Here is a 10,196-nt window from a genome sequence, read left to right as displayed (position 1 = left end):
CCTCTGTGGCTATTTGAGAAGCACAAGTCTTCTACAGCTGACAAGCCCCACCACCCACAGGGCCATACACACTGTCAACACAGACTTGCCTTGTGTGTGTGCCTGAACCCCCAAAATGGACCCAGTCACCCCACTGCAGATGCTTCACACACTCCACCAATTCTCCACACACTCCACCCACTTCTCATGCACACCCTGCCCCACAGAGGCGGACCCACTCACCCAGCTGCAGAGGACCCAGGCACCCAGCCTGTGCAGGACCTCAATTTGCCCAAGGGCTTGCTGTTGGGTAGGGCCACTCCCTAGGGCAGGCTGCCTGCCCTAGCTGAGCTGGATTAAATCAGTGCTCTAGCGGGTGGCGAGACCCTGGGTTAACAGGCCAGGGGAAGAACTCCAATGGTGTCTGCCAGCATCTGTGTCAGCTCGCCTGTGCTAGGTCACAATAATGGCTGCTGCCAATGTCTCACTCCCTGGAGAGGTCTCAGTCCTCACCAAGATGCATCCAGAGCCCATCAGGTGAGTCTCTTTTCACCAAAGAACTGTGCACCTTTCTTTCTGGTGATTTTAGGTTGCTTTCCAAAATGAGTGAATTTGTGCACAGGCCCTTTCAGAGAAGGCTTTTTCCCCTTTATGTCTGATAGCTTTTCTGGGGGTATTCCTCATTGTAGTTACTAGCCAGCAAAGCCAGATATTATGACACTCATCTCAGTTGTGCTGAGTCCAAAAGATGCTCATAGCAGTAATGCTCCCCTGCTCAGGTCCCCGACTCCTCCAGAGAAAGCTGCATACCTTAGGATTTCTCCCAGCCAGCCATGAAGCACCACAGCTTGTGACGGTTGACTTTTTTCTCTCCAGAAACGAATTTCAGCCTCTTACACCTCAGTCAGGACTGTCCCTTGTTACAGTGGTTCTTTTTATCCAATTTTCAGTTCTCTCTCAGGGGTAATTGTTCCAAGAGTAGTTGTAAATTTATTGTGTCCATGGGAGGAGGTGAGTTCAGAGTCTGCCTACGCCGCCCTTAAAAGAACTCTTAAAACTCAACAATAAGAAAACCAACAATCTAACTAAAAATGGGCAAAAGATCTGAACAGATACCTCACCAAAGAAGATATACAGTTGGCAAATAAGCCTATGAAAAGATGCTTCATATCTTATGTCATTAGGGCTTTGCAAGTCAAAACAATGAGATACCACTACACATCTGTTAGAAGGGCAAAAGTTCAATTCATGGACAACATCAAGTGTTGCTGAGGATGCAGAGCAACTGGAACACTTATTCATTGCTGGTGGGAATGCAATGTGGCACAGCAATTGTGGAAGACAGTTAGGCAGTTTCTTACAAAACTAAACATACATTTACCACGTGACTCAGCAAGCACACTCCTTGGTATTTACCCAAATGAGTTGAAAACTTATGTCTACACAAGAACCTGCACATGAGTGTTTACCACAACTTTATTCATAATTGCCAAAACTTGGAAGCAACCAAGATGTTCTTCAGCAGCTGAATGGATAAATAAGCTGGTAAATACAGACAAGAAATATTACTCAGCACTAAAAATAAAGGCGCTATCAAGCCATGAGAAGACATAAGACGACCTAAACGCATATTACTAAGTGAAAAAGGCCAGTCTGAAAAGGCTACATGCTGTATGATTCGATTCCAACTATCTGACATTCTAGAAAGGCAAAACTGTGGAGACAGTGAAAAGATCAGTGGTTCCCAGGGTTTAGTGAGGAGGGAGGGATGAGTAGGCAAAGCAGGGATGAATTTTAGGGCACACTGTAACTGTGTATATATGTCACTATACATTTGTCATAACCCATGGCATGTGCAACACCAAGAGTGAGCCCTAATGTAGACTATGGACTTGAGGTGATAATGATGTGTCAAGGTAGGTTCATCAGTTATAACAAATGTACCAATCTGGTGGGGATGTTGATAGTGGAGGAGGCTGTGCATGTGTAGGGGCTGGGAGATATGGGAACACTCTCTCCTGATCTATTTTGTTGTGGACCTAAAACTGTTCTAAAAAATAAAGTCTATTTTTAAAAACTGAATTGGCCATAAATTTTTAAAAATTAATTGCCAGTAGTTTTGGACTCTCAATTCTATTTCACTGATCCATATGTCTATCCTTAGGTCAGTAACACTGTCTTGATCCCTGTAGCTTTGTAGTCAATTTAGAAATCAGAACATGTAAGTCCTTCAACTTTGTTCTTTGTCAAGATTGTTTTGACTGTCTTGTGTCCCTTGCATCTCCATATAAATTTTAGAATCAACTTGATAATTTCTGCAAAATAGGCAATTAGGATTTTGATAGGGATTGGACTGAATCTGCAGACCAATTTGGGGGGTATTGCTATCTTGACAACATTAAGTTTTCCAGCCCATGAACGTGGGATGTCTTTCGACTTATTAAGTCTTCTTTAATATTTTTCAATGATGTTTAGTGGTTTTCAGTGCACAGGTCTGTATTTCTTTTGTTAAATTCATTCTAAGTGTATTCATACATAAATTTATTCTTTTTGATGCTATGTAAGCAGAATCATTTTAATTTCATTTCTGGAAAGTTCATTGCTAGTGTATAGAAATACAATTGATTTTTGTATGTTGATCTTGTGTCCTGCACCTTCACTGAACTTGCTTATTAGTTCTAATGTGTTGTGTGTGGATTTCTCATGATTTTCTCTACATAAGATCATGTCATCTGTAGCTAGAGATTTTTACTTCTTCCTTTCCAATCTGGATTCGTCTTATTTCACGTTCTCACCTAATTGCCATGGCCAGAGCCTCCAGTAAAATGTTGAGTACAAGTAGTGAGAGAGGACATCCTGATGTTGTTCCTGATCAATAGGAAAGCTTTCAGTCTCTCACCATTGAGTACAGTAGCCAAGGGTTTATCTTAGATGGTCTTTATCAGTTTGAGGGCGACCTTTCTATTCCAGGTTTGTTGACTGTCTTTTTCTGTGTCTGTTGAGACGATTATGTGGTTTTGTCCTTTATTCTATTAGTATGACATATTACATTGATTGATTTTCATATGTTAAATCAATCTTGCATTCCTGGGATAGGTCCCACTTGGTCCTTTTTATATGTTGCTGGATTCTATTTGCTAGTATTCAGTTGAGCAATTCTGCATCTATATTCATGAGAGATATTGGTCTGTAGTTTACTTTTCTTGTGATGTCTTTGTTGGGTTTGGTGTCAGGGTGATCCTGGCTTTGTAGGATGAGGTGGGAATGTTCTCTCTTCTTCTTGTACTTTTTGGTGCTTTCTCTTCACTACATCTTCCTGGTGTTGCTCTGTGTAACTGCCTTGCTCAGTGGGGTCCAGCACTTTGCCCAGACACGTCCCTGGAATTTTACACTTCACTGTGTGAACCATGCTTGGATGTTGGTGCCTGGGAAAGGGGATGTGGTGAGAGCCCCTCTCTGGGTAGATAACAAGTCAGTGCTCTGAAACCAGCTCTCACGCGGTCATCGGTAAGGCCTTGGGGGAGCTCCTGTTACAAAACTGCCCAAGCCTATTGGTTGGAAATGCATTTTTCTGTTTTTTTTCTGAAGGCATTTAAGAACAAGAACACCTGCTCAGTTATGTTCAGGCCCCACAGGAGCGAGGTAAGGGAGACATCCTCCCTGCAGGAAGTGGGAGCCCATCTGAGAAGTTCCTCAAGACAATATCAGCCAAATACCAGAAGGGAGCAAGGGGGCAAGCTAAGGCAGAGTGTTCTAAGTGGCACCATCATGTCTGGGAGTCCACCATCCTGTCATCTTCCCACTGAGGGAGACAGCCTGCAAGTGCACCTAAAATCCTAGTCCACAAACCACAAATAACCCTGAAAACGTGGAGAAAGTTCTGGGGCAAGAGGATGTCTGTGTTGGTTTTGCTTTGCTTTGATAGATGGTCATCATTTTGCTGTGAACAAGTTCACACCCTGTGACACCAACCTTTCGACTTTCACAGAAGTAGGAGAAGCAGAAGGACAAAGACCCCTCAGCCCCCGGAGTAAATAAGTCTGAGGGGGAGGGTTTGTGATGGTCATGTGATGAGACATGTGATGTGTCTCCCGTGATGCGGGGACTGGCATGGAGTAGGTGCTCAGTCCATGATACTCTCATGGATATCCACAAGTGGGGAGCTGCTGTTAGGGTCCCCCAGGGTCCTCCAGGCTTGACAGGTGCTCCTGGGCTAGGAGGGGGCTGCCATTGGTGTCTGAGGGGCCCTAGGGGTGTCCTAAGCTAGAGGGCTGTAGTCGTCCCCAGGAGTCTGCTTGCCCCCTTTCAGGACACGCTCTGTAGCTAAAAGCTCAGAACAGCCAGCATGAGTTCTGCCCATTCACAGAACACTCCCCAAAGCTGGGCACTCCCTCATCAGTGGATGAGGGTGGCTTCCTGCCATCCCATTGTGCTGGGAGGTCAGGGACTGCCCAGGGCCTCTCAGCCAGATTCATACCCTCCTCGTACCAGTCTCCCCTGACTCCTGCAGCCCCCACACCTCCCACTGTTGAGGGGCCTGGATGGTGTCCAGGTGGTAGAGTACATGTGTTGGGATGAGGGATCAAGGAGGGTGTCTTCAGTATCGGAAAGCGGGTGGGCTCCATACCCCTCCCAGACCTGGGCTTTAACCTTCATGAGCCTCTCAATGCCACCTCAGTGACCTGGGCTAGTCACTTACGTGGTGGCCTGGGCTTCCTCATCTGTGAACCAGGCACAGTAATAGGGCTTCCCTAGAACCCGGTGAGCTTTGGTTTCGAGGGCATGAGGTGTGGGTAGGGCGGGCTGAGTGCCTGTGGGACCTGGAGGTGGTGCCCAGTTCTGGATATGTTCCCAGGGGTGGGGGTGGGCACAGAGCGGTGGCAGCCATGGTGACAGAAAGTGAGTCCCAGCAACTCCTGTGGGGACAGACTCAGGCCAGAGGAGAGGTGAAGGCTCGGGAACTGGGGACAGGGGCACAGCAGTAGATGCGTCAGTGGTGTGGTGGTGGCCTGTTGTACTCTGGGGCCTTGGCTTCAGGCGCAGGGCCCAGGGCGCCCCCCACTCCTGGCAGCGTGCGCTGATACACTAGTTTGGTGGAACAGGGAGGAGGGTGATGAACACTGCTGTCTGGAGCCAGGTGGCCGCCTCTGCCAGAACACTCCTGTTCCTGGTCCTGGAGTTCTGACCCAGCTGCTGGGAAGCCTCGGGTTTCCATTCTCTTCTGGGATCCCAGACCACTGGAGAGGTTCCTAGCTGGGATCCCCAGGGCTGCCCCTTTCCCACTCTCAGGGCCTCTCCCAAACCCACTCAGGTCCAGCTCCACCAGGGCCCCTCGCTTGCCTGGGAGGGAGGCCAAAGGGATCTCCATGCTTCCCTGTGACTTCCTGCCCACTCTGCTCATGGGCCCTGACCCCTGCCTCATCCAGCCCTCCAGCTGGCCAGTGGTTCAAGGCTTGGGGCCCCAGGGCAGGATCAGAGCAATGATTGATGGCTGGTCAGCACCCAGCTGGGCAGCTTGTCACTCCCTCTCACCCTTGTAGGTGCTGGCAGCTGGCTTGCCCACCATGGCCCGGGGGCTGCCCAGCACTGAGAGCCTGGTGCACTTCTGCCAGAAGCTGAACCGACTGAAGACAGTGGAGGAGACCACCAGGGAGACGTCGCTGCGGCGCCACCTGACCACGCTGGACCTGACCTTGCTGGGTGTGGGTAACATGGTGGGCTTCGGCCTGTACGTCCTCACGGGCACCGTGGCCAAGGACATGGCTGGCCCTGCGGTGCTCGTGTCCTTCAGCGTGGCTGCCGTGGCCTCCCTGCTGGCAGCCCTATGCTATGCAGAGCTTGGGGCAAGTGTGCGCAGCAAAAGCTCTGCCTACCTGTTCACCTACATGTCCATGGGCGAGCTGTGGGCCTTCCTCATTGGCTGGAACACGCTCCTCCGGTGCCTCATCGGTGGTGCTGCTGTGGCTCGCGCCTGGAGCGGCTACCTGGACACCATCTTCAGCTACCGCATCCGTAGCTTCACTGTGGCGCATGTGGGCATCTGGCAGGTGCCCTTCCTGGCCCAATACCCAGACTTCTTGGCTGCTGCTATCACACTTTTGACCTCAACAATCGTCTTGTGTGGAGCCCGCGTCACCTACTGGCTCAACCGCACCTTCTCCGCCATCAGCCTGGTTGTCATCCTCTTCATCATCATCCTGGGGTTTGTCCTGGCCCGCCCGCACAACTGGGGTGCTGAGGAGGGCGGCTTTGCACCCTTGGGCTTCTCTGGAATCATGGCTGGTGCTGCCACCTGCTTCTACGGCTTTGTGGGCTTTAGTGACATTATTAGATCCAGCGAGGAGGCCCGGAACCCAAAGCGAGCTGTGCCTATGGCCATTGTCATCTCGGTTGGCCTGGTGGCTGGTGCCTACATCCTCATCTCCACTGTGCTCACCCTCATGGTCCCCTGGCACAGCCTGCACCGTGATTGGGCACTTGCTGATGCCTTCTACCAGCGGGGCTATAGCTGGGCAGGCTTCATCGTGGTGGCTGGCTTCATCTGTGGTAAGGGGCCCTTCTGGGCAAGGTGGGAGGGGACAGGGCGGTGGGGCCCTGCCCTAAGCCTCCCAGGGAGGACATCTCCATCTGGGCCTGTGTTCGCAGTTGCATCATGGGCCCAGGAAGGGGCTAATGATTAGACTCTCCACCCAGGCTTGTTGGGAGAGAACTGCTCACCGCCCCTCCCAGTTGTACATAGAATGCCAGCTCTGGGCATGTGCTTCCAGATCCTTTCCTGGCAGAGGGACTCAGCCCTCATCAGATTGTCCAGTGGTCCTGTCAACTAAACAGAGCTGTCCATTCCTGGGTGGTGAGGGGGAACAATCCAGCACCCCACATACACTCAGGCTCACTCTGAGAGACCAAACTCATGCCCTTGTTCGCAAGGAGCCAGCCCTGCCCTGGTCCACAGAGCGGCCCCTGGTGGGCCTGTCCACCATGCTGACCAGTCTCCCACCCTCTGCCACAGCCACGACCACTGTCCTGATCGGCGACCTACTTTACCCGTCACGCACCGTCTGTGCCATGGCCGCCGACGGGCTCTTCTTCCAGGTGTTTGCCCACGTGTACCCCAGGACACAGGTGCCCGTGGTGGGCATCCTGGTGTTCGGGGTCCTCATGGCTTTCCTGGCTCTGCTGCTGGACTTCAAGGCACTGGTCCAGGTCCTGTCCTTCGGTGCACTGCTGGCCTACACCTTCATGGCCACCAGCATTATCGTGCTACGCTTCCAAAAGGCCCCTCCATCCAGTTCCCTGGGCACAGAGCAGGCCTCAGCCCCTGAGCCCGGGCAGCTGCGACCAGCCCTGAGGCCCTACCTCGGCTTCCTGGGTGGGTGCCGGCCTGGAGCTGCCGTGGCTTGGGCACTCCGTGTCCTGGTGGCCTCAGCCATCACTCTGGACTGTGTGCTGGTCTTCGGGGACTCGGCCCTGCACCTCCCGCTCTGGGGCCACACCCTGCTGCTCCTGCTCAGCTCCGTCATGTTTCTGCTCAGTCTCCTCGTCCTGGGGGCCCACCAGCAACAGCGCCGGCAGGACACCTTCCAGGTACTTCCTCCAGCAGCACCCATCACTCTCAGCCCAGCCAGCTCCCCTCACCCCTCCCTCCTCTGCCGTGGCAGAATACACCAGGGCTCACGGGGAGGGGGAGGCCTGTACCCCATCCCCCTCTTTCTGCATGGCTAGTGGGCCCTTGTCTCCAGAATCTCCAGAGGCGGAGAAAGGCTCTGTGGACTCCCAAAAAATCAGGCCCTGGGCCAGCAGACCGTCCCACAGCCAGCCCAGCCCTGCCCTTGTCCCCTCAGGTTCCCCTGGTGCCCCTGACTCCAGCCCTGAGCATCCTTCTCAACATCTTCCTCATGCTGCACCTGAGCCACCTGACCTGGCTGGGCTTTTCCATCTGGTTGCTGGTCGGTGAGTGGGGGCCAGGCTGGGACCCTGGGTAGCTGCAGGAGGAGGGCAAGCAGGGAGCAGGGCTAGGACCTGCCCCTCAGACTTGTGTCCCCCTTGCAGGACTCCTGGTGTATTTTGGCTACGGCATCCGGCACAGCAAGGAGAACCAGCGGGAGCGGCCGGGGTTGACTGCCCCACGCGGCAGCCTGGAGGAGACGGTGCAGGCCCTGCAGACCCCCAGCCAGGCACTGGCCCAGAAACCCGGACACGCAGAGTAGACCACCAGAGCATGAGGACTGCTGGGGGCCATACCACCCTCCCCTACTTCCTCAGGGGGCTGGAGGGGCTGGCAGCACATACTATCCAGAGCAGGTCAGGTTTGCACCCCTGCCCATGCCAGAAGGACTTTAGGACCTTAAGCCAGGGGCCACGTTTTGAGTCCTTGGGAGTGGGCCGTGGCCAGTGCTGGTGTGGTGGACTCTGCCCAGCGCCTTCCAGTTTATGACCAGCTCTAGCTACCTGGGCAGGTGGAGAAGGGCGGGCAGGGAAGAGGCCCGCAGCCCCAGGGAGCCACAATAATAACTGCTGGGCCAGCTACATGGCCTGTTGCTGTGTCCACCTGGCATTCTTTGTAGCACTGAGTCTTCACCTGCCCCCGGGAACCAGGTGATTTTCCCCAATCCAAGGCAAAGGCGCCAAGGTTCTGTAAGGGAGGTTCAGCCAGGGAAGAGAGAGCCCTGAGTCAGGGACACGGCCAGGCCTGGGTCCCAGGGTCATGCCCTCAAGCCAGTGCCCTCTGCCGAGCTCAGAAGGGAGGTACACACAGCAGTACAGAGAGGTTCCTGACAGGGTAGGGTCAGGCTTCCTCCCATGGGGGCTGATCCTGAGGGCAGAGCTTGGACCCCAACGAGGCTGCCTGGAAAGGGCAGTGGAGCTCCAAGCTTCCTTCGCTTTCCCAAGGTTCCCGGAAAGCAGGGCATGTGCCTGAGGCCTGCCCCGGGATGCAGAGGCCCACTTGCCCGGGTACATGCATCTCTCAGGCACAAGCCCTCCTGCCCACACGGCTCCCCTGGGGGTGCACACCCACATGCAGACTGAGGCACAGCTGGTTCCAGGCTCAGGGCTGCCAGCAGTCGTAGCTCCTCTCCTGCAGCTGGAAGGAGTCGTGGGGCCGCAGCCAGAGCCCCTGGCATCCAGGTCACAATCCCAGCCTGCACAGATGCCCACAGCCCCGCCCTGCACACAATGAATTACTGCTCCACTAGCACGCAGGCATGGACCCTCTCCCTGAGCCCTCCCAGAACCCTTTCCCCTATGGAGCCACCAGCAACACCAGATCCTCACAGACCCCCTCCAGCCGCAGCCACGAGGTCCCTGATGTGGAAAACAGGGCAGTAGAGGCTGAAGCCTGGGTCACCGTGGCAGCACTTGAAAAAGATGGCGTCCCAGGTCTCCAAGGCATTGGATGTGAGAGGTGGTGGGGTGAGGGGGTCCAGTCAGGCAGGGGACAAGGAGGATCTGGGACAGCCAGGACACGCCATGCTGACCTGGAGAAGTTGAACTTGCTGAAGGTGACGGTGTTTTTGATGAACAGCGTGGAGTTCTCAGCCTGGACCAGTAGGGGCTTCCTGCAGGTGGGGGAGGTCAGGGGCAGGCTCTGTTGGTCCTGGGACCTGCCCTGGGTGTCGGGGACACTTACACGGGCACAGTGTCACTCTCCATGGGGCATCAGCCCCGGATCTCACAGGTCCTGTGGGTCCCATTGAACTCTACACACTGGCCTATTTTTATGCCTTGAAAACACAAGACAAACTCTAGGTCCTCAAGTCTCCACAGGGCCTGGGAAGGGAGTGGGCAGGGGGCTGTTGGCAGAAAGAAGAGGTGCAGAGGCACCACAGGGCCTGCAAGCGGGAGCCATCCAGGGTCCCAGCATGGCCCCCGGAACCCCCCTCCCAGTGGAGGCGCTGGAAGACAGGCCCACAGTTACCGTGGCTGTGCATCCCCGTCTCCCCTCAGGACAGTCCTCGTCAGCCCAGCGGTTCACAGTGGGGTGGAGGGTGGTGAGGTGGTGAGAGAAGAGTTGTCCAGGCCCAGGAGGTGTCTCCCTTCTGTGACCCAGCCCTGCAGTCTGCAGGGACACGCACCTCCTCCTGTTAGCCCCCAGGGTTCCCTGAGTTTGGGGGCACATGGGAAAGCTGGGGGGTGCAAATAAAAGGAGGTGGTCAGAGGGGGGAGGGTGAGCAGCCTCAGCCAGATCGGGGTGCAGTGCTGTATCCCAAGAAAGAGCA

General features: G+C 54.4%; 1 protein-coding gene across 1 annotated transcript; it reads left to right on the top strand.

Moving 5' to 3' along the window:
* Positions 1-5,540: 5,540 nt before the first annotated feature.
* LOC131398389 (cationic amino acid transporter 4-like) lies at positions 5,541-8,666 on the top strand. The gene is made up of 4 exons (XM_058531891.1): positions 5,541-6,525; positions 6,989-7,563; positions 7,821-7,929; positions 8,029-8,666. The coding sequence occupies exons 1-4, from the start codon at positions 5,544-5,546 to the stop codon at positions 8,184-8,186; spliced, it is 1,824 nt and encodes a 607-aa protein (XP_058387874.1). The 5' UTR covers positions 5,541-5,543; the 3' UTR covers positions 8,187-8,666.
* Positions 8,667-10,196: the final 1,530 nt, after the last annotated feature.

Source organism: Diceros bicornis, chromosome 35, assembly GCF_020826845.1.
Source record: "Diceros bicornis minor isolate mBicDic1 chromosome 35, mDicBic1.mat.cur, whole genome shotgun sequence".
NCBI lineage: Eukaryota > Metazoa > Chordata > Mammalia > Perissodactyla > Rhinocerotidae > Diceros > Diceros bicornis.
Note: the sequence above shows the minus strand (reverse complement) of the source record. Positions and strands in the feature narration are given on the sequence as shown.

Coding starts and splice junctions, on each gene's coding strand:
- LOC131398389 (XM_058531891.1), top strand. CDS start 5,544: ATGGCCCGGGGGCTGCCCAGCACTGAGAGCCTGGTGCACTTCTGCCAG. Junction 6,526..6,988: donor GGTGGCTGGCTTCATCTGTG/GTAAGGGGCCCT, acceptor CCTCTGCCACAG/CCACGACCACTGTCCTGATC. Junction 7,930..8,028: donor TTCCATCTGGTTGCTGGTCG/GTGAGTGGGGGC, acceptor TCCCCCTTGCAG/GACTCCTGGTGTATTTTGGC.